General features: G+C 62.1%; 1 protein-coding gene across 6 annotated transcripts; it reads left to right on the top strand.

The window, feature by feature from the left end:
* Window positions 1-180: 180 nt before the first annotated feature.
* Window positions 181-26855, top strand: ZFR2 (zinc finger RNA binding protein 2). 6 transcript variants are annotated; one of them, XM_055128679.1, is made up of 17 exons: window positions 181-577; window positions 10709-10820; window positions 11646-11874; window positions 13409-13576; window positions 15081-15228; window positions 15887-16032; window positions 16721-16840; window positions 17433-17572; window positions 18100-18238; window positions 18523-18695; window positions 20959-21130; window positions 22372-22510; window positions 23771-23865; window positions 23985-24102; window positions 24908-25019; window positions 25599-25696; window positions 25949-26855. In XM_055128679.1, the coding sequence occupies exons 3-17, from the start codon at window positions 11701-11703 to the stop codon at window positions 26215-26217; spliced, it is 2211 nt and encodes a 736-aa protein (XP_054984654.1). In that variant the 5' UTR covers window positions 181-577; window positions 10709-10820; window positions 11646-11700; the 3' UTR covers window positions 26218-26855. The 6 variants fall into 6 exon arrangements, with proteins under 6 accessions (XP_054984654.1, XP_054984653.1, XP_054984652.1 ...); XM_055128678.1 differs by having other exon boundaries at window positions 11639-11874; XM_055128677.1 differs by lacking the exon at window positions 181-577 and adding an exon at window positions 8280-8435.
* The last annotated feature ends 850 nt before the right edge of the window (window positions 26856-27705 follow it).

Raw genomic sequence — 27705 nt, 5'->3', positions numbered from 1 at the left:
TCGGCGGCTTTTGTGCGAGCGGGGCGGGTGGGTGGGGCCAGGGCGGCCCCGCGCGCGGCCCCCAGCCCGCACCGCGTCCTCCCCATTGGCTGCAGGACACGCGCCTCCGCCAGCGGAAATGACTCCCCGATGGCGCAGCACTGATGGGGGTGCGGGGGGAGGGGGGGTGCAGGGCACAAACAGATCAATAATCGGCCGCTGCGGCATCTTTGCTGAGCTGAGGTGCCCGCCCCCCACAGACGCCTCGGGAGCCCCCAATTTGGCTGGATTGAGCCGCGCCCCCGGCTCCCGAGCCCCCGGGGTCGCGGGGCCAGAGTGTCCCCTTGCAGTTGTGCGGGTGGCGGGGGGGCACGAGGCAGAAAGGCAGAGAGGGTGGAAGATCCCGCCTCGGAAACGGGGCTCTCTGGAAAGGGGGAGTCGCACCCGAAGCCCCTCGACCGTCCCTTACTCCCTAGCTCGGGGAGTCCGGCCGAGGCCCACCTGCTGCGGGCACCCCACGGGGGCGTCCGTGCAGCTGAGACTAGGGTGATCGCTGCGTGTTCTGGGGTCTGGCCGGGCGCGGTCCGCTCTCAGCCTGGTGAGTCTCTCCGGATGGTTCTTGGTTTTGTTTTCTCCCCTTTCAGCGGAGGGGAGGGGGGTTCTCGCTCGCCTGCACCCCCCACCCCCCACCTCCCGCTCTGTGGTTCCCCTGAATGGGCGCTTACTGGGGAACGCAGCCTTGCCGGCACCCAACCTCCTGCCCAGTGCCAACCTAAATCTGAGGTCCCCCATGGAACAAGAGAGTGCAGGATCTCTGTCACCCCACCCCATGTGTGTGCAGCCCCCCCCCCACCGGCGCAAAATAAACTAAAGTGAGCACAAAAGGAAGCACAGGCCAATGAAGGTACAGTGGACTGCAGGGAATTAAGCGGATAGCAAGGCCTGGAGGAATAGTTCAGGGGCTTAAAACTCATGCCTTTGCATTCGTGTGGGCATGAGTTCGAATCCCCAGCACCCGATATATGAATTGTGTGGATGCGTGTGAAGCCTCAGCATCCCACATCTGGGGGTGTGGTCCTGAGTTGGAATCCCCAGCAAGCCACATGCGCCAGTGTGGGCATCCTTTCCCGTCCCTCCTGTCGGCGACACGCAGAGCAAATGCCTTCCCTGCTGGACTTGAATGTGCTTTCTCTGATGAAGGTCCTGGCTTGAGCCCTTCAGCACCACCAGGGGTGACTCCTGAGCACTGTCATGTGTGGCCCCCAAATCCTAAGAAATAAAAGGGGGGCATCATGCAAAGCATCAGTGATCTTGATATCATCCCGAGTCCTAAATCCACCTGTGGGTCACCTTATCGGAACAGGGAAGATTCTCCCCGCCAGCTTCAGCCCTGCCAAGACTATGAATTTGGGCCAGTGATCTCCGCCTGTGGGGGAAAGAAGTAGGCATTTTGGAGGAAGCCTGGGTGGCTTATGGTGACAACAGTCACAGAGATCTAGCACAGAGTAGGGATGGGTGTCTGCAACTCTCTCCCATCTACCCAGCCAAGTGTTGGGTTCTTTCCCCCATCTGTGACTGCTTCATGTTCATTTCAACCACAGGACCTTTGGCCATGCTGTAAAGCCTTCCCCCCCTCCACACACACACACACACACAGTTTATTCTTCAGGACTCAGTTCAGCAGATCTGTCCTCTTTGTCTCTTCGGGCAGGGCCCAAAGCCCCTCTCAGCAGCTCCCAGCCAGTCAGGCCTCCGGGAATTTGGAGGCCAGGGGAATTTGGAGGGGAGCTATGGAGGCCATGACTCGCCAGGTGAGAAAGCACAGACAGACCAGGCAGGGCTCCGGCCAGAAGTGCCCCTGTCTCGGCCCAGCGGCCAGCTGGGTAGCCCTACCCCGACACCAGTATCCCATGTACCCCCACCCCATACTCAATGGCATGTGTCCCAGTGGTCACGTGCCCCCACCCCAATACCCTGTGTGCCCCTCACTGTAGTGACCACATGCCCCACCCCAACAAATGGCACCACCCAAGCAATCGTGTGTGCCTCGCCCCGTGTCTCTCTGGCGTCTCCCCAGCTCTGTCCACGCTGGCCCACCCTGTCCCTCCTTTCTGTGACTGAATGTTGCAGGTAGAGGTGGCCCCAGGCAAAGGGGCAGTAGATTGGCTGTGCAGAGTCTTGGGGTCCCTCCTTGTGTGCTTGCTTGCTTTGGGCTTGGGGCCACCCTTCACCATGCGGTCCCCCAGAACTACCGGGAGTGACCCTGAGCACTGAGCTGACCTTCTCCTCCCCCACCAGCCTCACTGTGCTCAGCTGTGCGGTTGCCCCCCCCCCCACCCCATGGACTGGGGCTCCAGCACCCGCTACTTCCCCCGATCCTCCAGCTTTTTTCCCCATCCATTTCTTTTTGGGGGGGTTCACATCCGGTGATGCTCAGGGGTTACTCCTGGTTCTGCACTCAAAAATTACTCCTGGGGGCTGGAGCAATATTACAGCGGGTAGGGCCTTTGTCATGCACGTGGCCAACCCAGGTTCGATTCCCAGCATCCCATAGGGTCCCCTGAGCAATGCCAGGAGTAATTCCTGAGTGCAGAGCCAGGAGTAACCCCTGTGCATTGCCGGGTGTGACACACACAAAAAAATTACTCCTGGCGGTACTCTGGGGACCCTATGGAATGCTGGGAATTGTACCCGGGTCGGCTGCATGCAAAGCAAATGCCCTCCCCGCTGTGCTATCACTCCGGCCCCTCCCACCCATTTTTTTGCTGCTTCTCTGGCCTGTTGGAGATCCAAGAACAGGGTGCCATCCCGGGTGGCGGGACCCGAGGCACAGGATGGATTAGGGGGGCACAGTGGTACAAGGCATGAAGCTGGATCCTTTCCTTTGGTGGGTATCAGCCCTCCTGAGGTCCGCACCCCTCCCAGCCATGGGCGTTCTGGCCAGTTCCCCCCACAGTGGGGAGCGTGCAGAGAACTAAAGATTTGGACCTGGCACAGCCTGGCAGCCTGCCTGGGGGAGGAGGCACCTGGGGACTAACATGCGGTACCTGACCGGTCGTTGATCCAAGCCTGTCCCTGGCCTGGCCCCGGGAGTGTCTGAACAGTGACTGGGATTTCGCTGCTGGACCAGACCAGAAATTCAGCAGGGAGGGCGCTGGCTTTGCACGTGGCCGACACGAGTTCGATCCCCAGCACCCCACAGGGTCCCCGAAGCCCCAGCAGGAGTCACTCCTGAGCTTAAAGCCAGGAATTCCTGAGCCCCACTGGGTATGTCGCATAAACCCCTCCCCAAATTTTTTTAATTAATAAAAAATTAGGCGCCCGAGTGGGAGTACAGCCTGTAGAGGGTATTTTTGCCTTGCACATGGCCAGCCCAGTTCAACTCCTTCGGGCCCCCCGAGCCCCACCATTCAGGAGTGACTCCTGAATGCAGAGCCAGGAGAAACCCCTGAGCACCACCAGTGTGGCTCGAAAAATGAAGGAAGACTGCTTCCATGGAGCAGGGGGCTCGGTTCGGTGTTTGCCCACGCCAATACAGTTGGCAGTATAGGGGAGAGGGTGGTCTGGGTGAGTCTGGCAGGGGGGCCCTATTGGAGTCAGTGGGAACTCCAACCCATAGGCGGGTGGCACCAGGATAGGATGCGTGACCTGGTGACGCAGTGTAGACACTTTCACCCGAGGGCTATGGGGTCCTCAAGCTCATTCCGAGCGCCCCCCCCCCGGGTCCTTCAGGCTGGTCCCGGGCATTCCTCTGGGTCCTCCGGGCGGGTTTGGAGCGCCCCCTGGTCCTCTAAGCTGCTCCCAGACAGCCCGGCAGCTGTATCTTGGGGCACAAGGGAGGGGGAACAATGTGGTCTTGAGTAGGGACTGGAGCAGTGAAGTGTGGCAAGGGATATCACGGAGGGGTACTTCTCACAGGGTCCAGCAGGGTCACAGCCATTGATGCTCCCCCTCATAGGGGGCAGGGATGGGGCACAGCGTTCCCCAGGCTCTGCCCTGGAGCGGCAGCGGGGCGGGAACCTTGTGGCGCTGAGCTGAGCGCTGTCCGCGGTGCTGAAACAGATGCAGCGCCTCTGAGATGCCAAGGCCGGCCACGGCGGATTTGCAACCTGCTTTTGTCCATTCCTGCACGTGCCCTTAGAGTGTCACATGGGCTATGGCACAGACGTGCAGCCTGGAAACTTGCGGGTTGTTTGACTGTTTGAGGCTCCGTGACATCGGTTACATTTACAAAGTGTAAATGAAGGGGCTGGAGGGATACTACAGCAGGGAGGGCATTTGCCTTGCATGCGGCCGACCTGGGTTCGATTCCCAGCATCCCTTATGGTCCCCTGAGCACCGCCAGGAGTAGTTCCTGAGTGCAGAGCCAGGAGTAACCCCCAAGCATCACTGGATGTGTCCCAAAAAGCAAAATTTTAAAAAGTGTAAATAAATTCCAAAGGGAAACCCCCATCGTGCTCCCATCCACCCATTCCCATCCACCCTCCCAAACAGTCGCTTCTGGGGCCAAGGGGTGCTGTTCTGTTGGGCTGCCTAGACCTGTCGTTTGTGCCTGCTGAGGATTTATGAAGCCAGGCAAGGTGGGAGCCGCCATGGAGATGTATCGGGCTGCTGTGGCTTTAGGGCATTGTGGTACCCCTGGAATCAGGGTGGGCTGAAGCAACCGAGGTGCTCAGGACAGACCCCCATAATAAAAAAGGTCCAGACCCACATGATGGAGAGTGATGAAAGCTGGAAAACTGCCAGGGGAGCCCAAGCAATAGTCCAGAGGGGAAGGTGCTTGCCTTTGCACAAGACCCACCCGGGTTCGATCCCCAGCATCCCCTAGGGCCCCCCCTAGCACTTCCAGAAGTGATTTCTGAGTACAGAGTCAGGATGTCAGCCCTGAGCATCACCAGGTGCAGCTCTTGCAACCAAACAAAAGAATGCAAATCCTTATTTCCTCAAGAAATTGTTTCTGATTTGCCTTTGTGTGTGATTATTTTGTTTTTAATCTGTTACTGGAATTTTTGTTTTCCTGATGATGTGATTGTCTCCCATTTCTGGAGTACGGAGTGACTTTCCTTTGGGGAGGGGCCTTTTTTGGGTGACACCCGATGATGCTCAGGGGTGACTCCCAGCTCTGCACTCAGGAATCACTCCTGGCTGTGCTCGGAAGACCCTGCAGGATGCCTGGGATTGAGCCCAGGTCGGCCGCATGCAAGGCAAACACCCTCCCCGCCAGGCTATCGCTCCGGCCCCCTGAAGTGACTTTCACAGACCAGAGCTGCCTCGCACCTGGAAGACTGGAGAGTCTTCCAGGCAGGACCCGCCCCAAAACAGGTCCCGAGGAACCTGTGCTCAGCTGGTGGCACTGCTGTGCAAGCGTCCCCATGTGCCCACAGCTCCGGGGATGGGAAGCATGACAGGCCCAGCTCTGGGGGAGCCGGGGGAGGCGCTGCTGTGTGGATCAGGCCATGGGCGTGCTGGGGACCCATTCAGCCTTGCAGGGAGAAATCCCTGGAGAGACATGGCAGAAGCCGAGAGAACACACAGACCTCTGCATGGAGCAGGCAGCCTCGGTTCTGGAGTTGGCCAGAGCTGGGTGAGGCCACGTGGGTAATGATCGTGTGGACCTGAGCCAGCACCGGGCAGGAGACCGGCACATGCCAGCCCCACCAGATTGCTCCTGGCAGTGACACTCAGTCAGGAGGACCCAGGTGGAGCAGTGCCATCCACTAATTCATGCGTTCTGCTGCCCTGGGCACCCTGGGCCTTCCCAAGTACCTGCGTAAGAATTCAGAAATCCTGTCCTGCTTCATGGAAGTTGGCAATGCCCAGGAAGATCGGGCAGCACAAAGGCATTACTGTGCATGTAACTGATCATCTGGCTCCCCGCTCCACTTAGCGCCCCCCAAATTCCACCAGGAATGATCCTTGAGCACAGAGCCAGGATTAAGACCTGAGTACTGCACAGGGCCCGAGTGATAGTCCAGTGGGTTGGGCATTTGCTTTGTCCACAGCCAACTTGGGTGTGATCCCCAACATTCCGTGTGGTCTGCCTGTGCACTGCCAGGAGTTAATTCTGGAGTATAGAGCCAGGAGTAACCTCCGAACATCGCTGGATGCGACCAAAGGAGAAAAAAAAAAAAAAACAGACCTGAGCACTGCATGTGCACCCCGTGGAAAAAATTAAAATTAAGAAAGATGGGTTGAAGGGGCTGGAGTGATAGCACAGCGGGTAGGGTGTTTGCCTTGCACACGGCCGACCCGGGTTCTATTCCCAGCATCCCATATGGTCCCCTGAGCACCGCCAGGAGTAATTCCTGAGTGCATGAGCCAGGAGTTACCTGTGCATTGCTGGGTGTGACCTCCTCAAAAAAAAGAAAGATGGGTTGGAGCAATAATACAGCAGAGAGGGTGTTTGTCTCGCACACTGCTGAACTGAGTTTGGTCCCTGAAATTCCATAGAGTCCCCTGAGCACTGCCAGGAGTAATTCCTGAGTACAGAACCGAGAATAACACCTGAGCATTTCTGGGTGTGGTCCCAAAACCAAAAATTAAACAAGGTTAAAAAAATTAAGACAGAGGATGGGGGGATGGAGTGATAGCATGGCGGGTAGGGCGTTTGCCTTGCACCCGGCTGACCCAGGTTCAATTCCCAGCATCCCATATGGTCCCCTGAGCACCGCCAGGGGTAATTCCTGAGTGCAGAGCCAGGAGTAACCCCTGTGCATCGCCAGGTGTGACCCTAAAAGAAAAAAAAAATTAAGACAATAAGGTGACCTAAAAAAAGCTGTCTGTAAGGCCATCGATGTAAGCCTGTCTGTTTGTTTTGCTTGTTACAAATTATTTAAATTTAGGAGTCTGGGAGATGGCTCAAAAAGGTGGGATGCACCCTTTGTATGGGGGGGTCCCAGGACAACACCCCCCAATGCAGGGTTCACCACTCAGCACTGCCTAGAACTGCAAAAATATTTCATTAACTTATTATTATTTAATTTTCAGTGCTGTTTGCATGCTTGCAAGGCCTCTGTGGTAGCACCGACTTACATTCCCTCTCCTTGACAATTAATGTCTTTTAAGCTTGAAATGATTGTAAATTTACAGACATTTAGATGTAATGATACAGAGGGAGTTTGGATGTGGCACCGTGTGCTGGGGTGGGGGGAGCACTTGCTTTGAATATGTGAGTCCCTGGGTTCCAGCCTCAGCCCAAGAAAAGGAAGGAAGGGAGGGCGGGAGAGTGGGAAAGAGGGAGGGAAGGAAGAAAAAGAGGGAAGGAAAGAGAGGGAGAGGGTAGGGAGGGAGGGAGGGAGAGAGAGAAAGAGGAAGAAAGGAGGGACGGAAGGTGGGAGGAAGGGGAAGAAAGGAAGAGGGAAGGAAGGAAGGAAGGAAGGAAGGAAGGAAGGAAGGAAGGAAGGAAGGAAGGAAGGAAGGTGGAAAAGAAGAAAGGAAGGAAAGAAGGGAGAAAGGGAGGGTGGGTAGGCTTGTCTTGTTTTGTTTTGTTTTGGGTCACACCCAGCAGTGCTCAGGGCTTACTCCTGACTCTGCAGTGAGGAATCACTCCTGACAGTGCTCAGAGGACCATAATGGGATGCTGGGGATTGATCCTGGGTTAGCCACAGGCAAGGCAAGCTACTTACCTCCAGTCCTATCTCTCCAGTCCCTGGAAGGTGCTTTTATAGGCACTGCTCTCACTGGTTCACATAAATTGATTTTCTGTATGTTTTTTTTCCTACATTAAAACAAAATTTTAAATACACCCTCAGGGGGCCGGAGCGATAGTACAGCGGGTAGGGCATTTACCTTGCAGGTGGCCGACCTAGGTTCGATCCCTGGCATCCCATATGGTTCCCCCAAGCACCGCCAGGAGTAATTCCTGAGTGCAGAGCCAGGAGTAACCCCTGAACATTACTGGGTGTGACCCAAAAAGCAAAAAAAATAAAAAATAAAAACACCCTCAGGGAAAAACAGAAAAAAGGCGGGGCTCAGGAGTAGGGCGTGTTCTGGGGCGGGGCGGAGCGCAAGCGGAGCCTGGATTGGCTGAGAGTGCCGAAAAAGCAGGGCCTTCATGGGGGCGGGTTCCTGGAGGCGGGGCGGAATTTGCGCGGAGCTGGATTGGCTGAGGGTGACAGAGAAGGCAGGGTTTGTTTGGGGGCAGGTTCTGGAGGAGGGGCGGAATTCGAGTGAAACCTGGATTGGCTGAGGGTGACAGAGAAGGCGGAGCTTGTGGGGAAGCGGGTTCTGGAGGCGGGGCGGAATTCGAGCGGAACCTGGATTGGCTGAGGGTGACAGAGAAGGCGGAGCTTGAGGGGGGGTTCTGGAGGCGGGCGGAGCTCCTGCGGAGCCTGGATTGGCTGAGGACGACAGAGAAGGAGGGTCTTGTGGGGGGCGTGGCGGAAGGCGGGCGAGGACGCCAAGATGGCGGCGAGCGAGCGTCTGGGCTGCGCGCAGGGCGCCGGCCCGCACCTCAGGTAGCTGCCCGCGCCGCCGCCGCCCTTCCCGGGGGGAGCCGCGGGTCGGCGTCTCTCGGCCGGGACCCGCGAGCTCCGCGGCCGTGTCCGCGAGGGACGTCCGTCTGGGCGAAGGAGGAGGGCGCGAGGCGGGAGCGGCGGGTGCAGAGCCGGGCGCTGGGGCCCGGCCGCCGAGGGGACCCCCGGGGTCACCTCTCAGGGCCGGGTCGGTCGCGGCGATGGCGGAGAGCGGGGGACTCGGGAGGCATAGGGGGGAGCACAGGGAAGAGGCGGGGGAGGGACTCGTGAGCCCCTCCCCACCCCCAGGTGCAGCCCCGCTGGACTCCGGGACGACTCCGGGCTGCATCAGCCCCCGAGACCGCGTTCAAGCAGGCGGGCAGGGCCGGGGTGGCAATGGGGCACAGACATGCACGCACGCATGCACACGCACGTACACACGCACGCACACACCTGCACATGCATGCACACACGCACACGAACGTATACACACGGGCGCGCACGCATACACACGCGCACTCGAGTGTACGCACGCGGGCATACACGCATGTACGCACATGCACGCGCACACCTGCATATGTATGCACACACTCACGAGCACACATACACATGTGCACATACACACAGACACGTGAAAACATACCAATGCATGCATGCACGCAGGCTCACTCGTATGTACACACACGTGCACATGCACGCACTCATGTACATACATGGACAACACCATGTTTCTACCTAATTAATGCCCTGAGACAGACAGACACACACACACACACACACACACACCATCACCGTAGTCATTGTCATTAATTTTCATTGCTCTGTGCCTGGTTTTTCTTCTCACCCCTGGCAACCTCCTGGGCCAGCTCCTGTCTGAAACCGTGAAGCACTGAAAACCACAGGGAGGGAGGGAGGAGGGAAAGAGAGAGAGAGAGAGAGAGAGAGAGAGAGAGAGAGAGAGAGAGAGAGAGGAGAGAGGTGGGGGAGGGGGAGAGATGGAGAGGGAGGAAAGAAAGGGGGGGAGAGAGAGCGGGGACTAGGTGGCAGTGGGACATGTGTGCCCCATTGCCACCCCTCCTGCCCGTTTCTCTGGGCAGCCTGTGTCACAGGCACAAGGTGTGACCCTCCGTGGCTGGGGGCAGGGGGTGTCTAGCCTTGATTTCATCATCTCGGCTCTCCCTGGTTCTGGGGCTAGTGGGGGACGGGGACAGAGAACCCAGCTCCTGACTCCCGCCCTGAGACTCTGCCCCCCTCGCCCCTCTCTCTCCCTCCCTCTCTCTGTCCCTCTGTCTCTGTCTCTGTCTCTGTCTCTGTCCTCCGCCCCTCTCTCATCTCTCCTGTCTGTGATCAGGGACTGAGAGTCCTGGGCAGAGGGAAGGAGGAGGCCGGGGGCCCCACACCCTCCTGGCTATGCCCTGGCTCCAGCCCCCACGTACCTGTGTCCCAACCCTGGGAGGGTCCCCTCCCACCCACCCCCATATGAATGGGCAGTTTGGAACACGTGCACACATTCACACAGTCAACGCACCCACAGCCAGACACGGGCTCTAGAACAGGCCCTGTCCTGGGAACACATGCCCTGCCCCGCACACCACACACCGTCACACACACACACACACACACACACACACACAGATGTACACCACACAGACACACTTCACACACACACACAGATGTACACCACACAGACACACTTCACACACACACATACACACAGACGTACACCACACAGACACACTTCACACACACATAGATGCATACAGATGCATACCACACAGACACACTTCACACACTCACACAGATGTACACCACACAGACACCACACACACAGATGTACACCACACAGACACATTTCACATACATACACAGATGCACACCACACAGACACACTTCACACACACACAGGCACATTTCCCACACACACCCCACTTACCCCCACACTCACACGCCCCCTCAGGTGCCGGCCCAGGAACACGCGAAATCGGGCTGACAGTGCAGTGTTAGTAGCTGAGCCCAGGCTGTTCGTGGGGGGCTTGGGTGGGGGGTGGGGGATTTCCATGTGGTGGTGAGAGGGCTCTGGTGCAGGGCATTGCCCAGGTCCCCCTGGTGCCCCTGCTCGGGGGCCACAGAGCCAGACCCAGGGTCAGCCTGAGGCAGCTATGCCATGGCTCAGGGTCCAGGGTTCAGTTTGGGGTGACTTGCTGGGGGGCCGGGTTTGGCGGCAGGGAGCGCCCCCGGGTGCTCTGAGTCCTCGACCATTTTCTTTCCGCTTCCAGCTTGGAGACTCGGGCCTTCCCCGTGCCCCTGGAATGACTGGGACCTTCCGCGGCCACCCACCCCATCCCGCAGCACCCGCCCCCCACACCGGGACAGCTCGGCACCGCCCAGGTACTGGGCCTGCCCCGCCGCGGGAGGACTTGGGGTCAGGACGCGCTGGGCCCGACCTGGGGACCCCCGGGGGGTCCCAGACACCCCAGAGCCACCCCGAATTGACACGAGGACAGTCGCCCCAGCCCCTCTTGCTGCCCCAGGGTCTCCTGCCCACTGACCCCCCCACACACCTGCTCCCTGGCCCCCACCCCCGCCCCCTGCCCATCATAGCCCTCCTTGTCCCCGCCCCACGCCCCCACCCCCGCCATCCAGACTTGCCCCCCCCCCAGGTCCAGCCCCCGCCCCCGCGGTCCAGACCCCACACCGCAGTCCGGCCCTTCCCTGGCCTCTGCTTCATCCCCGATGTCCCACACACAGCCAGCCAGTCCCCAGACCCCACCTGTCGCGACCTGTCGCCGCCCTCCACCGTGTCCCCAGGCCCCTCATCCCCGTCTCCCGCCCAGCAGGGTCATGGACATGCGCATGGACATGCGCGTCTGTAACCAGGGCAGCGGCACCTCCCGCTGCCCCGTGTCCCAGGGCCGGGTGGGCTTTGCCAGGGGCACTGGAGCAGCCTGGCTGGGGCCGGCCGGGGAACCCCAGAATCGCCGTTATGAGCCTCCAGGGAGGAGGGTGGGCACTGCAGCTTCTTGGCTTCGTGTATTCCTGCTGGAGCCCCAGGGGTCCCGAAGGGCACCCGCCTCCAGTGTCTCCGCCTGCACCCCAACCTCCTCCGCCACCCCCCTCCACCTCGTGTGTGGGTCACCGGGTACACAGGTGCTTCGAACCCGGTCCCTGAAGCCAACGCACCCCCTTCTCCTCTGCTCCTCCCCCAGGACCCAGGACCCAGCTGCCTGAGCCGAGACCCAGCCCTACCCACTGCCACCGCAGCCCCTAGATGCCGCCCCCACCAGCCCCGAAGGCCCCGGGCGCGAGTCCATGGAGCGACTCTTCCGGCAGCTTCTCCAGGAGGGCCCCGGCCCCCAGCCAGCTGCCCGGCTGGGACGGCGGGGCCAGGCCCTTCCTGGGCCACTTCTGTGAGCTCTGCAAGGTCAGCTGTGCCGGCCCACAGGTCAGCGCCCACCCTGCCCCCACCGTCATGGGCTGGGTCGGGGTCGGGGTCAGGGCTGACATGAGTCCTGGTGGTCTTCGGCGGCCGTCCTGGCATCGGAGCAGGAGCAAGAGCGATGGCCGAGTGGCAAGGCGCTGACCGGGAGCACACCCTACTCACACCCGCCCTGGGGAGCCTCTGCCGCAGGCCGTGGGCCCTGGGGGCCGGGGGCAGACCAGTGACACGTGTGTCTGTGACTGTGACTGCCCAGGGACTTGGGATGGGCCAGTGCACATGTCTGTGACCCACATGTACTGTGTATGTGTACATGTGTGTGCTGGTGGGCATTTGCATGCACAGGTGTGTCTGCACACACACATACCTTCACATGGGTGTGTGCACCTTTGTGTGTGTCCCTGCATGTGAGCAATTTCAACACCCGTGTTTGTGCATGTGTCTCTATGTCTCGTGTGCCTGCTACGTATGTGTGTTGGTGCGTGCATGTCTGTGGTGTTTGCTGTGTGCCCGCGTACATGTGTGCACACATGTGTCTGGTGTTTCTGTGCATACATATGTCTGCACACATTTCTAAGCATGTGTTTCTTGTACTGTACACATATACCCATGTACATGTCATGTGAGCATATGTGTGCAAACACATGTGTGCATGGTGTTCCCATGTGTGTATTTGTGTGTATGCACACATTTGCAGGTGTATAATGGTGTGTCCTGTGTGAGCACACATGTGTTTGGTGTGTCCTCATGCATACACGTGTACCCATGTGTGCCTGTATGTCGTGTGAATGCCCACTCTGCAGGTATGTGTCCTGTGTGTGCCGTGTACTTCTGTGAGCAGACGTGTGTGTGTGTGTGTGTGTGTGTGTGTGTGAGAGAGAGAGAGAGAGAGAGAGAGAGAGAGAGAGATTGAGTGAAGGATTCTCAGCCCCACTTACAGAAAACCTCAGCATGAGTGATTCCCTGACAGGAGTGAGAGTCACCCAAAAACAATGATTAGAAATGTGAACAGGAGAGAGAGGGAGGGAGAGAGAAAGGGAGAGGGAAAGAGGGGAAAAGGGGAGAGAGGAAGAGGGAGGGAGAGAAGAGAGGCTGAGAGGGAGAGGGAGGGAGGGAGAGGGAGGAAGGAAAAAAGGAGAGGACGGAGTGTGCACTCCCCCCCCCCACACACACACACACACACCGGCCCAGGTTCCACGTGGTCCCCAGGACAAACCATCCCTCTCCCCCAGTCAGTCGTGTTGACTGGCAGGGACCATGGCTGTAAGGGCTGGACCACATGCTTTAGTCCCGTGCTGTGAGTCCCAGTGGTGTGACCAGAACGCAGAAGAAAAGGAGAGGGAAGGGAAGGAAGGAAGGAGGGGAGGGAGGAGGGCGGGATTGAGGGGGCCGAGGCAGGTGGCAACGTGTGAGCTGGTTCAGTCCCGAAGATGGGGCGTGGCTGAGCTCTGGCCCTGCCCCCTACCCCGCAGTGCCCCGCCCCCCCAGTGGCCTGAAGCGGAGAGACCGGCCCCCTCCCACCCCTGCTGTCTCCCTGCAGACTTACCGGGAGCACCTGGAGGGGCAGAAGCACCGGCGGAAGGAGGCGGCCCGGCCGTGCGAGGGCGAGGGCGACCCCCAGGACCCTCTGCACTGCAGCCTCTGCTCAGTGTCCTGCACCGGGCCGGCCGCCTACGCCGCTCACCTCCGAGGCGCCCGGCACCAGAAGGTGGGGCGCCAGGGGCTGGGGGGCGGAGCTCGGGGCCGCGCGGCACGCCCCCCCACCCTGCCAGGCATGCCCCCAGCGCGGCACGCCCCCCCCCAGGCATGCCCCCAGCGCGGCACGCCCTCCCCCCCAACAGAACCAGGCGAGACCCCAGCTCCATTGCGCCCCCGACCGTGACCCCACACTGCACGGCCTCCCCAACACTGCCAGGCGTGTCCCGGGGCCAGAGCACCACATCCTGGCGCTGCCTCAGACAGCCCCACGTTGCTGAGCCAGGTAGCTCCTGGTAGCACTGCTGGGGAGACTCAAACTCACCCTAAAAACAAACAAACAAAAACGGGGACTGGAGCTATAGCACAGCGGGTAGGGTGTTTGCCTTGCACGCGGCCGACCTGGGTTCAATTCCCAGCATCCCATATGGACCCGGGTTCGATTCCCAGCATCCCATATGGTCCCCTGAGCACCGCCAGGAGTAATTCCTGAGTGCAGAGACAGGAGTAACCCCTGTGCATCGCCAGGTGTGACCCAAAAAGCAAAACAAAACAAAATGATGTTTGGGGGCTGGAGAGATACTTTTTTTGGGGGGAGAGTCTTGCACGCCCTGATTCCATCCCTGGCCCGCCAAGGGTCACCCCTGTGCAGAGTCCCAGGTCCCCCCACCCCAGTGCCTCAGGTGAGAGAGCACAGCAGGGAGGGCTCCCGGCTTCAGTCTCTGACACCCCGAGGGTCCCTGGAGCCCCACCAAATATGGCCCCCCAGAATCAAAGAGCCCCAGAACGTGGACCCACCCATGCCTGCAGCACTTGGCCATGCCTCGGCCTCAGACCCAGCCAGCTCTCTGCTGCTCAGGGGTCGCTCCCAGAAGTCTTGGAGGTACCACATGCACCCCCCGTATGCAGCTTCCCAGCCAAAGGAGCAGGGAGGTAGGGTGGGTAAGAGCCAGTGGGGCTGTCAGGGCCATGAGAGGGCTCCCTGGGGCACAGGGTGGGAGTGAAAATGGCAGGGGGTCTCTTGCACACAGCAGACCAGGATTCAATTCCCAGCATCCCATATGGTCCCCTGAGCACCACCAGGAGTAACCCCTGAGCATTGCCAGGTGTGACCGAAAAAGCAGGAAAAAAAAGGAAAAAATGGCAGGGTAGTTCCTGGGACTGGGGGAGGGGGCAGAGATTGGACATAGCAGGGGGTCCCTGGGGCAGAGGGGAGGGGCAGACAGCAGGGGTCTGCCTGGGGCTCCAGGGGCGTTGAACACTTTAGGGGGCACTGGGGTACGGCCAGACACGGTGTGGGAGTTTCTGGACAGTAGGGGGGACCCTGTGACTTTAAGCTCCAGTGACCTGTCACTCGGACACAGACATCCTGTGATAGGGCCCAGCATCCAGGGGGTGTGGTGGGGGCTGGCTCTGGGGGTCACCACCTTGCGTCCCCCACCCCGTTCCCACCTGCATTCCCGTCTCCGAGGAAGCCCCGAGATGCCAAGACGGGGTGGGGTCTGCCTCTGTTCCAGGTGCTCAGGCTGCATGGCAAACTGGGGAGACCCGTGCCCCCCACGGCCCAGGCCCTCCCTGCCGCGGCCCCCGCCAGCCCTGGCAGCCGCTCCCCGAGCCGGTCTCCGTCGCCCAAGAGGACAGTGGCCTCGAAAGTCATGCTTGTGGGTACGTCCACCTGTGTGGGTGGCCGGGGGCGGGGGGCTGTCGAGGAACTGAGCAGGCCCCGAGAGCAGTGGGGGCCCCTCCCTGGGCCCATCTTCCCTGCCAGGGCAGCTGATGTCAAGCTGCGGCACAGGGGAGAACTGGTGGGTCTCGGGCTTCCCGGGTCCCAGTCTGGCTCACCCTCCACCGCCTCTTTCGGGGGATTTGGGGACCTGGGATACGGCTCGGGGGGCGGAGCACATGCCTTGCTGGTGCCACACCGAATACCATGCCAGGCCCCGCACATCACCCCTGGGCCGGCATCCTTGTGCCCCAAATCGCTGACACCAGGCTGGCTGGCGTCTGCCCAGATCAGCAAGTGGAAAATCCGAGGTGGCCATCGGGGCATCGGGATCCTGCCGGCGGACTCCCAGTAAGCAACAGACATGTGACTCCAGTCCGCCCTCCCAGCTCCCAAGCTTCAGACCGTACCTTACCCAGGCAGAAAAAGGGGGTCCGGCATTCCTGTGCCAGCTGCACCCCTCCCTGGTTGGCCTGGTTCCAGCCTAGGGTCTCTCTCTTCTGGGCACACGAGGTGCAGCTGGCACGGTGGGGTGCGGATCCCCTTGGCCCAGCAGCGGACACTTGCCTGCGTGGAGACAGCTCGCGGTTCCTCCTTCAGGGCCCCCCGAGGCGCATCCGTGCAGCAGCAGACCCGCTGAGGCCAGAGCAGTGGGGCCCGGAGAATGGGCCCCCCGCGGAAGCCCCGCGGAAGCTTCTGGAAGCAGCTGTGACTCGCCCCCTGTGGGCCCCGAGTACGTGGAAGAGGTACGTGCTGACGTGTCCCACCCCAAGGCAGATCCCGGGGAGCCAGGTGAATCAGGGGGCTGCCCATCACAGCAGACAGCGGGGAGGGCGGGAGAGGGGGAGGACGAGCCCCAGAAAGCCGGGAGCGCACGGGAGCGACGGGACAGTCAGCAGGGAGGGCGCTGGCCTTGCATTTGGCTGACCAGGGTTTGTCCCCGGCAGCCCATAGGGTCCCCCCCCAGCCCAGCCAGGAGTAATCCCTGAGCGTAGAACAAGGTGTCAGCCCTGAGCACAGCTGGATGTGACCCAAATCCCACCCCCAAAAAAAGAGCATCACAGACTGGGGCGTGGCTAGGGTGGGAGGGGCTAATTATGGGCGTGGCTTTGTGTGGGTGGAGTTTCATGGGAGGGGCTAGGTCGGTGGTTGTGGCTTTATGTAGGCGGGTTGTTATGGGTGTGGCTTTGTGGGCAGGTTATTGTGAGCGGGGCGTTATGTGTGGGTCTGGCTATTGTGGGAAGGGCTATGTGTGGGCGGGGTCACGCGGGATGGCTATATGTGGGCTGGTTTGTAGGCCGCTTTTGGGCGTGGCTGTGGGTCGTTGTGGGCGTGGTCTCTTGTGAGGGCTCGCTTTCCGTGGGCGTGGCCCCGTGTGGGCGTGGCCTTCGGAAATTCCGAAGCAGCGCGTAGCCCACCTTCCGCGCGTCCCAGGTGTGCAACGACGACGGCAAAGTGATCCGCTTCCACTGCAAGCTGTGCGTCTGCAGTTTCAACGACCGCAACGCCAGGGACATGCACGTGCGGGGCCGCCGCCATCGGCTGCAGTACAAGGTGCGCCCGGCTGGGCCGGCCCGGGGCGCGGCTTCGCGGCGGGGCTGATGCGTGCGCGGGGGTCGCCGGACTGCCAGACGCTCCGGGTCCGCGTCCTGTAGCATCACCCCGCGCCTGCCGCCGGCGAAGGACCCGGAGCGAGGCCGACACCTCGGACGGACGGACACTTCTGTCCCTCCTTTCCCAGCGCGAGCGAGTCCCACGGCGGTCGGCCGGACGCGCTCAGCAGGGGGCGGGGCGACAGGGGTGTGCGCCCAGTGCGGATGGCCCCGAGGACGGGTGCGGGCTGCACCCTCCCGCCCCCGGGGGACGGGGGCTGGCTGCGTCCAGGCCTTTGCACCACTCTGAGCGGCCCGGCCTGGCCGTGGCTCATCAGCGCGCGGCCGCACTGCTGCATCTCCTGCGGGCTCTGGGTCGCGCAGGGCTGGGCCGGCCCCGCGCCTCCCGGAGCTGTTGGGATCCGGGCCCACACCTGCCCGTGTTCTCTGCGCCCGGCCCAGACTCCTCCGCCACCAATGCTCACTGAGCTTTGGGGAGCTCCCCTGGGTCCCCGGAGCAAGCTGGCCCTCTCACGGCCTCTCTCCGTCTGCAGAAAAAGGTGGACCCGGAGCTGCCGCTGGCGCTGAAGCCGAGCAACCGCGCGCGGCGCCTCCTGGAGGAGAAGCTAAAGACGCAGCGGCAGCTCACCAAGAGGCGCCTGGAGGGCATGCGGCGCTGGTACAACGAGATGAGGTGCGGGGAACCCCCCCAGCCCTCGCGGCCGCTAACCACCCGCAACTTGGCCATCCTCCACCCGTCAGAGCAAACGCCAGGGCCTCCAAGTGGGCTGCAAAGCGCCCAGCGCAGCAGCCACGTAGGGAGGTGGAGGGGTGGGAGGCGTGGGGTGGGCATGGGCACACACCCATGGGGTCCTGTGGGGTGCCTGAAGGGAGCGGACTCAGCGGAACATTGTCTGTGGCATGCAACTGCGTGTGTCTGACGGCAGTAGGTATGCGTGTGTGGAGCATAGGGCACATGCCCATGTATGTGTATTGTGCTGTGAATGCATGTGTGTGGTATGTACAGATGTGTACATATTTGTGGAGTGTAGAGCCTGTACAGAGCTTGCTGCAGTGTGTGCCGAGTGTTTCCCAAATGTGCGTGTGTCACGTGTGCATGTGTGTGGAGTCTGGGGCATGTATGTGTGCCTGTGGGTGGAGCATGTGTTGCTTGTGTTGGGCACCTGTTGACAGGTGGACGTGACAGCCCTGTCCCCGCAGGCTCTATGATGCCTGCAAGAGGCGGATGGAGCAGCAGTCGCAGACTCCGGAGGAGCAGGCTACCTGCTCGCTGCCCGCCCGGCCCCTGCCCTTCGCGGGCAGCCTGGGGGAGCTGGCCACCAAGGCCACGGCAGCCAGGGTGCGTCTGTCTTGACCTCACCCTGACCTTTTCTTGTTAAAAAGTCTCAATTGAGGGATGCTCAGGGGCTGGGCTGAGAGACCCCTTCCCCCTCCCTGCTGTTCACTAGCCCCCTCCCCAGACCTGTAGATGGGGGAGGGGTGACGGACACCCAGGGTTGTCCACCCAGGGGTCCCAGGAGCCTCTGGCTCTAGAACCGTGACTCAGTTACCCCAGTTTTCCTTTTACCGCTGGGCGGCGGGTCCCCCATCTCTGCAGCCGCGCCCCACCCGCCTCTTCCGCAGCACCCGAGGCGACCTGAGTCCCACGATGACCGGCATGTGATGTGCAAGCACGCGGCCATCTACCCCACCGAGGCGGAGCTGCTGGCCGTGCAGCGGGCAGTGGCACACGCCGAGCGTGCGCTCAAGCTGGTGTCGGACGCGCTGGCCCGGGAGCCCAAGGGCGCCGACGGCAGGTAGAGGGGCTTTCAGGAGACTTGCAGGAGCCACAGCTAACGCCAGGGAGAGGGCGGCCAAGCCACAGGACAGCGGGGAGGGTGCTGGCCTGGCACACGGCAGACATGGGTTCCGTCCCCGGCATTCCATAGGGTTCCCTGAACTCCACCAGGAGTGACTCCTGAGCACAGAGCCAGGAGTAACCTCTGAGTACCTCCAGATGTGACCAAAAAACTTTTTAAAACTCAGGGGAGGGAGCAGCAGGCTGCCTTTGAGTGGCCCCCCACGGCCAGCTTCCCACACTCGGCACTGCCGGTGTGACAACCCCCATCCGGGAAAAAGCACACATACACTTAATATATAAACCTGGACCAGGAAGAGACTATAACAGGGAGGACACCTGCCTACCCGGGTTCTACCCCAAGCCCTGCCAGGAGAGGTTCCTGAGCACAGCTGGGTGTGCCTGGAGACCGAAAGAAAGATAAAGGGCCCGGAGGGGGCTCGCCTCATGCAACAGACCCAGCTTGGATCCCCGGAACTCTGTGCAGACCCCTGAAACCTGCCAGGAGTGATCCCTGAGCACAGAGCCAGGTGTCAGCCCTGAGCACCGCCAGGCGGGCTTGTGTCACCCAAAGCAGAAACTCCACCTCCATAAATCCCGGCCCCAGGGAACCCCTCTCTCTGTCTCTAGCTCTGGTCAGGACACATGACGCGCGTGAAGTGTCCTGGGTCTCGGCTCCTTGCAACAGCAGCCTCTCGGGGCTGGAGCAATAGCGGGGAGGGCGTTTGCCTTGCATGTGGCCGACCCGAGTTCAATTCCCAACATCCCATAGGGTCCCCCGAGCACTGCCAGGAGTAATTCCCGAATGCAGAGCTAGGAGTAATCCCTGTGCATCGCTGGGTGTGACCCCCCCCAAAAAAAGCAGCCTCTCTTTGCCCTCCTGTATCCCCAAAAAGGGTGCATGCCCTGAGGCAGGACCCTAAGTGTGGGGACAGGGCCCGAGGATGGGATTCCACTGCAGACAGATGCCTTGCAGTTGGGAGGTGCCTCTGCACTGTGTGGTCCCTGAGCTCTCCCCAGGTGGGACCCCGCCCCCGCATTCACATACAGGAAGCAAAGCACATTGAACCCCAAAGCTTCAGCTCCGGCTTCCCCCCTGGACCTCACAGCCATCTGGGGGAGCAATTCTGTCCCTCCCTGCTGGGTGTCCTGGCCAGCCCCCTGCCTGGGGGTCCTGGGTGCCCCCTGCCTGACTGTGATGCTGGGCTCAGTTTTGTTGGGTTTTTTTTGGGGGGGAGGGGTCAGGGCTGACTCTTGGCTCTGTGCTCAAGGATCATTCCTGGCAGGGTGCAGGGGACCCCATGGAATGCTGGGGTTGGACCCTCGGTCCGCCACGTGCAAGGCAAGAGCCCTCCTCGCTGTCCTGCCTGTCCAGCCGGGCTCAAGACTCCAGCAGGCAGGAAATGTGCCTCCGTGGCCTCACCAAGGGCTTTTTCTACAGTTCCTGCCTTAGCAGTGCTGGGTTGTTGGGCTTTTTTTGGGGGGGGAGGGGGAAGTTGTTTGTTTTTTATTTTTTGGCCACATCTGGCAGTGCTCAGGGCTGACTGCTGGCTCTGTGCTCAGGGATCACTTCTGACCCTATGGGATGCCAGGGATCAAGTCCAGATCGGCCAGCGCCCTCCTGGCTGCCCTATCACTCCGGCCTCACCATCACATCTCGAATTACTAATTTATTTCGGTTGAGGTTGCACTCATCCATGCAGAAGATGGATTCCACATCTCCTGCATACAGCACCCCCTGAGCTGTCTGTTCATTCTCAAATCCACCGGCAGGGGTTTTAGGAGGATCTGTTCAAACATCCTCACCGCTCCCACACCCGCTGCTCAGTGCGGGCGGGGTTCGCTTCGGTGCTTGTCCCCCATCTCTCCCCTGACGCTCTCCTTACCACGCTGGCGATCTTTTTAGTTGGGGGAGGGGCACCCGCACTGTTGGGCTGGAAACCCCTTGCATTGCTGCGGGCATCAGCTCCGGGTGAAGCACCAAGATCCACATATGGAGGTGGGCGGCTAGGGCGCAGCCCCGGCCAAGGGAGTGGGGTGTAGGGGTGGGGGGAGCAGGGTCTGGGCGTTTCCCACAAGGAGGGGAGGGGGCCCTTCGTGGGAAAGCTGACGGGGCCGGACCGCCACCCTCCCACCCCAACCCCAGCCTCGGTCTTTATGGCCCCTGCCTAGCGCCCCCTCCTCCACGACTTTCCCACAAGCCCGCCGCTTTCTCTCGGCAGCAGTCCGGAGACCTCCTCTCGGATCCTCAAAGGCGTGATGCGGGTGGGCCTGCTGGCCAAGGGCCTCCTCCTGCGGGGCGACCGCCAGGTGCAGCTGATCGTGCTGTGCTCGCAGAAGCCCACGCGCGCCTTGCTGCGGAGGGTGGCGCAGCAGCTGCCCCAGGAGCTGCCGGTGAGGACGAGGGGGCGGGGCAACAAGGGCAGTGGGCGTGTCTTTGATGGGCGGGGCAACAAGGGCGGCGGACGGGTCCGCGAGGGGCGGGGCAACAACGGCAGGGGGCGTGTCTACGAAGGGCAAGGAAGTGGGCGGGGCAGCAGAGGGACCGTGGGGGGGTAATGAGGAGGGATAGTGGGCGTGTCAGTGGGAGGCGGGGCAACAAGAGGCAATGGGTTGGGCAATCAGAGACAGATTGACAAGGGGTGGGCTCATGGGCGTGGCAGTGAGGGTTTGATAATCCGGGGGCAAGGGTCATGGCAATGAGGGGCTGGGCAGTAGGTGTGTTGTCTAGGGTCGTGGTCATAGGCGTGGCAGCAAGGGCAGGGCAGAGGACATGGTCGTGAGGGGCGAGGCAGTGGGCGTGATGAGGTGGGGCAGGGTCAGGGTCGTACCTGAATAAGGCACTGGGGGCAGTTGGGTGGGGCAGGAGGGGAGACACACCTGCTTGTTTCTTTTTTTTTTTTTTGGCTTTTTGGGTGATAAAGTCGGGGTCCCCAGGGACACCTCAGCCTGGAGGGAGCATAGGACAGAAAGGAGCAGATTGGGGGTGCCAGCTGGCTGCCCCAGACTTTAGGCTGGGGCTAAGCCCTCCAGGTGGTCACTTTCTGGGCCCACCCGGGACTCCGGGGGCAGGACAGAGGGTCCCAGGAGGCCCCAGGGGCAGCATCTGAACCCGTCCATCCTGTGGAGTGTGCAGGGTCACTGGGTGGCATGGAGGGGCCACCCTGGAGCAGAGCCCCATGAGTCTTGGGGCTCTAGCCCGAAGAGACGGGGTCCTGGGGGTCCAGCCCGCTAGAGACCCCACCCAGCCTCATTTGCCTGCCTGTCCTTATCTGGGGGCACACAAGCAAGGCCTTATGCAAATCCAGGGCGCCGGGGGGGGGGGGGGGGGGGAAACTGCGGGGTGGCCCCTTCCCACAGTGGGTGCCTAGGCGGTCAAGGGAAGGGCCGTGAGCCAGGGGTCTCATCTTCCCGGACCCCCGAGAACCAGGGGCTGGCAGGAGAGGCGCCTGGGCCCCGCCCAGAAAAAGAGGGACCACCACGGGTATCTCCATGCAGTGAGATGGGGGCACCGGAGGGGACGCGGCTGTGCCCGCAGGCAGCCCCTCTCCTGTGCAACCCCTGGGGGCACACAGGGCGTCAGGGTCCTGCCTATCCTGTGCCCACTGACCCTGCGGGTGCCCACCTCGTCACAGGCCGTGACAGACGACAGGTACGAGGTGTCCCCGGACCCCGAGACCGACATCGTGATCTCGTCGTGTGAGGAGCCCAGGGTGCACGTGGTCGTGTCTGTCACGTCGCCCCTGATGCGGGAGGAGCCGGGCGCCCACACAGGTACAGCTCCGGCCCCCGCCCAGAGGGCCCCCTCACGCCCCAGCATGGCCGCCCGACCCCGCGTCCCTTTCTCCGCAAGGCTCCTGGGGGACGCTGGGACAGGTAGGGGCCTGCAGGGTGAGGTCAGAGGGCCCTAGAGAAGTCTGGATGGAACTAGCCACGGAACCTTCTAGAACTGCCCCCTCAGGCTTTCTATTCTATTTTTTTCCTTTTTGTTTTGTTTGGGGGCCCCACCCGGTGATGCCCAGGGGCAACTCCTGGTGGGCTTAGGAGACCCTGTGGGGTGTGGGTGGGGCATGCAGGCCAGCCCACCCCGCTGTGCTGCCCCTCTGGCCCCAGCTCCAGGCATTTGTGTGTGTGTCTCTGTATGTCTGTGTCTCTGTGTGTCTCTGTGTTTCTGTGTGTCTGTGTGCTCAAGGTGTTCTTAGCCCTCCCACCAATTGTATACCACCAGAAAGGTGGTGTTTCTCTTTTTTTTTTTTTTTTTTTGCTTTTTGGGTCACACCCAGCGATGCTCAGGGGTTACTCTTGGCTTTGCACTCAGGAATTACTCCTGGCGGTGCTTGGGGGACCATATGGGATGCCGGGGATCGAACCCGGGTCAGCCGCGTGCAAGGCGAATGCCCTACCCGCTGTGCTATCGCTCCGGCCCCGCCCCAGGTGTTTCTCTTTAAATTAATTCAGTTCCCAGTTTCTAAAGGAGCACCTTAAGGTGCAGGAGACAGCGCAGCGGGTTAGGGGCTGCCTGACACAGGCTGACCTGGGTTTGGTAGAAAGGAAGGTGGGGAGGGAGGGAGAGAAGGAAGGAAGGAAGGAAGGAAGGAAGGAAGGAAGGAAGGAAGGAAGGAAGGAAGGAAGGAAGGAAGGAAGGAAGGAAGGAAGGAAGGAAGGAAGGAAGGAAGGAAGGAAGGAAGGAAGGAAGGAAGGGAAGGAGGGAGGGAGGGAGGAAGGAAGGGAAGGAGGGAGGGAGGGAGGAAGGAAGGAAGGAAGGAAGGAAGGAAGGAAGGAAGGAAGGAAGGAAGGAAGGAAGGAAGGAAGGAAGGAAGGAAGGAAGGAAGGAAGGAAGGAAGGAAGGAAGGAAGGAAGGAAGGAAGGGAGGAAGGGAGGGAGGATGGGAGGAAGGGAGGGAGGGAGACAGGGAGGGCCGCCCGGTTGGTGGCGCCAGCCCAGGGAGCCCCAGGTGACTGAGCGGGAGGGACTTTGAGTGGGGGCCCAAGGAGCAGCCCCTCGCACACAGCTGCGTTCTCCTTTGCCTTCTAGAAGGATCCGAGGCTCCCGGGCAGGAGCCAGACGTCCTGAGCCCCGAGCGGTGCCTGCAGTCCCTGGCCGCGCTGCGTCACGCCAAGTGGTTCCAGGTGCGCCGCAGGGCGGCGGGTGGGGTCAGCGAGGGGCGGGCGCGGGGCGGCCACTCTGCAGCTGTGTGGAGGGGCCTGAGCCGGTACCCCCCCCACACACGGTGCGTTTCCCGCCCCAGGCGCGCGCCAGCAGCCTGCAGCCCTGTGTCATCGTCATCCGGCTCCTCCGAGACCTGTGCCAGCGCGTGCCCACCTGGGGGGCCCTGCCTGACTGGGTGAGGGGCCCCCGGGCAGCCAGTGAGCCCCAACCTCTCAGTTCCCTCCCAGGTGCAGCCGCCCAGCACCGCCTCCCGGAAGGGGGTCCGGCCCGCTAGAGACCCCACCCAGCCTCGTTTGCCTGCCTGTCCTTATCTGGGGGCAACAAGCAAGGCCTCATGCAAATCCGGGGCGCCCGGGGAAAACTGCGGAGGGGGGGGCCCTTCCCGCCACGGCACCCTGGGGCCCTCCTTCGGGAAGAGATGGGAGAATCCAGCTCCCCCGCCATGTTCCAGCCTCCAAGGGCGGCGCCAGGGGGGTCTCTGAGGACCCCCCACTCCCACCCCCACGGGGGTCCCCTGACACCCCCATTCTGTGGATCCCGGCCGTGCATGATTCTGAAGCTGTTCCATCCAGTTTACGTGCCTCCCAGCCCAGTGCTCCCTTGCCCTTGCGGGCACCAGAGCATCCTGAGATTTGAAGGTCCCTTGGAGCCTCTGCGGCTAGTCCCTGACCACCCCCCACCAAGCCCAACCGGGGTCCAGAGCAGTGTGCCCCCAATCCTGGCCAGCACAGATGGACCAGCGTCAGGTCCACCCCCAGGCCGAGGACCCGCATTCCCTTAAGCTGTTTCCCTGGAAACGAAGGCGACACCCCCCTTCCTGAAAGCCAACGGGGTTTCACACACCGCCCCTGTGATGGGTGGGGAAACTGAGGCAGGGGAGTCCAGAAGCCTCAGGGCAGGGGCCCGAATGCTGCACACAAGGTCGAGCAAGGGAGGTGGGTGCGTTGGGGAGGGGTGCCCTGCCTCAGCGGACCCCCGAAGCTGCCCCTTGCCCTGTGCCAGGCCCTGGAGCTGCTGGTGGAGAAGGCCCTGAGCAGCGCCGCGGGGCCGCTGAGCCCGGGGGATGCCGTGCGGAGGGTCCTGGAGTGCGTGGCCTCGGGGACTCTCCTGAGAGGTCAGTCCCGCACCCCCCCCAGCACGGAGCACCCGTGCCCAGTAGGGTGTCCCAGCTTCGGACACCCAGACATCCACGGGGAGGGTGGGGGGCCCGGCCGGTGGGCCCCTCGCAGAGAACGTGTCCGGAGGCGGATGCAGGGAAGAGTGCGGTCCAGCGGTGTCCCCTGCGTGGGCCCATCCCCGCCTCCCCTGGCTTTGGGGGACCCGCGCGAGGCCCCACAGTGAGGAGGAGGCGGTCACTTCCGTAGGGCAGTACCGGAAGGGGAGGACCCTAGGCTTGGAGGGGGGGTCAGCAGGATATGTCCCCACGTCACCTGCACGCTGGCGCACGACGCTAAGGCAAACACATGCACGCGTGCATGCGCCAACACGCGGATCCATGTGCCTGCACGCGGGGACATGCCCGAGCCCCAGTGCATACGCGTGCAGATACATGCACGCGCACGAGGAGACAGGTGCGCGCACACACATGTGCACCTGCGCGCAGAGCCAGGGGCACAGGCAGGGCGAGGGCGCGCCAGGGGAGCCGGCAGGAACCCTCGTGCCAAGTGCGCTGTCCTTGTGGGTGCCCCCCAAGACGGGCCGGGCCTGCAGGACCCCTGCGAGAAGGAGCAGATGGACGCCCTGGGCTCCATGAGCCTGCAGGAGCGGGAAGACGTCACGTCCAGCGCCCAGGTAGGCGCTTCCCCCTCTCGACCCCCAAGGGTCCCCCCAACCCCAGTGCACGCCCAGGAGGGGGGGTCCCGCGGCCTGGGGTGGGCTCTGGGTGCCCCTGCTCGGTGATTCTCAGGGGTCCCCCGGGCCTCCGCCTGTGTTCATCTTTCTGGGGGAGTGGCTGGTGCTCCCGGGAGCAGAACCAGGAGACCGGAGGGGAGACCCCTGGGGCGGGCAGGGGGCCTGCAGGGGCCCTGACGGCTCTGCCCGCAGCACGCCCTGCGGATGCTGGCCTTCCGGCAGATCCACAAGATCCTGGACATGGACCCGCTGCCGCCCCCCAGGAGCAGGCTCGGGGCGCGCTTCCGGAAGCGGCTGCGGGAGGCGGCCGAGGGCGAGGCCCAGAGGCAGCTGCAGCCCCCCGAGGGCGCACCGGGGTGTCCGTGAGCGGCCCGCGGGGCTTGTGGGGGGATCTCCCGCAGGAACTGACCGGAAGCCCCACGCAGCAGGGCGGCAACACCCCCTTCCTCCTTCCGCTTTAGGCCCTGGGCAGAGTCTAAGCAGCGCCCCTGCCCCCCCCCACTCCATCCCGGCTCGCCCGCCGGCTGTCTTGCTGCCCCCTCCCCATCTGGATACTGGGGTCCTTGTGCGGGGGGGGGGGGGCGGGGGGAAACGGGCAGGCGCGCAGGCCACGAGGAGCAGGGCCCAGGGCGCGCCCCGACCCCCTGACCCAGCTACTGCAAACCCCAACGCAGCCTCTCCAGATTGGCAGACTGGCCCGGGGGCGCGCGCGGGTCCGAGCTGGGACAGGAGCGGGAACCCCGGGGTGGGGAACGTCATCTGTCACCTCCATCCCAGCGACCCTCCCACCCCCAAACCACTGAGTGCCTTCCACAGTTCAGGAGGGAGCTGCTCCCGCCTGTCCACGGGGCGGGGACTGGGGTTGCCCCCTCCAATCCTCACTGACCCAGGCCAGCCTCTGGGCACGGGGTTCCCAGGGCTGTGCCTGGTGCCGGGCACTGGTGGACCTGGGGGGGGGACCCCGGCCGCCCTTCCCCCACCTTACTCAGCCCCAGACTCATTTCCTTGGCCGACTGCCCCAAGGTGTGGAAGGAGGCCACGCAGGCGCCCCGCAGCCAAGCTGCGTGGGCCCCAGGCAGAGAATAAAGCGCTGCTCGTCTGTCGTGTGCCTGTGCTCTTTCCCCCGACCCCCAGGCCAGCCCCAGTTTGGGGTCCTGCCGCTGCACATGTACACACTCCTGGTTCACACGTGCAGACCCCTGTGAGGGGCCCCACCCTGGCCTGGCCCAAGACACAGGCAACGGGAGCAACAGAGACTTTCACTGGGAAGGTGAAGGTCTGGAGGGCTTCCTGGAGGAGAGGGCAACAAAGCCAGAGGTGGGGGAGAAACTCTTGGGCTGCAGCCTCCCGGCATCCCAGAGGAAGTTTCTACGGGGGAGGGGTGGGGGGCCACAAGCAGAGCTCAGAGCTATTCCCGGCTACCATTTGGGGGGGCAGAGAGGACCCAGCAAGGGCCCCGCATGCCTGCCAGCCTCACGGGCAGTACCCCCCTTCTCGGAGTCAGGCCAGCTGCTGCTTTTTTAAGGAAGGGACACACCCGGCAATGCTCAGGGGTTACTCCTGGCTCTGCACTCAGGAGTTATGCCTGGCGGTGCTGGGGGGACCCTATGGGACGTGGAGGATTGAACCCGGGTCGGCCACATACCAGGCAAACACCCTCCCAGCTGTACTGTTGCTCCAGCCCCTAAAATATTTTTTGATAGGGGTCACAGCCAGCTGTGCACCGGGGCCAAGTGGTGCCAGGGAGGGATCTTGGGGTCACACGTGCCAGGCAAGAGCCAACACCCCAGCTCTCAGATCACTTATTTTTTTTTTTTTTTTTGCTTTTTGGGTCACACCTGGCAGTGCTCAGGAGTTGCTCCTGGCTCTGCACTCAGGAATTACTCCTGGCAGTGCTCGGGGGACTCTATGGGATGCTGGGAATCGAACCCAGGTCAGCGTGAGGGTCA

Source organism: Sorex araneus, chromosome 2 (assembly GCF_027595985.1).
Source record: "Sorex araneus isolate mSorAra2 chromosome 2, mSorAra2.pri, whole genome shotgun sequence".
NCBI classification, from domain to species: domain Eukaryota; kingdom Metazoa; phylum Chordata; class Mammalia; order Eulipotyphla; family Soricidae; genus Sorex; species Sorex araneus.
The sequence above is the reverse complement of the archived record's forward strand: the minus strand, read 5'-3'. Positions and strand labels throughout refer to the sequence as shown.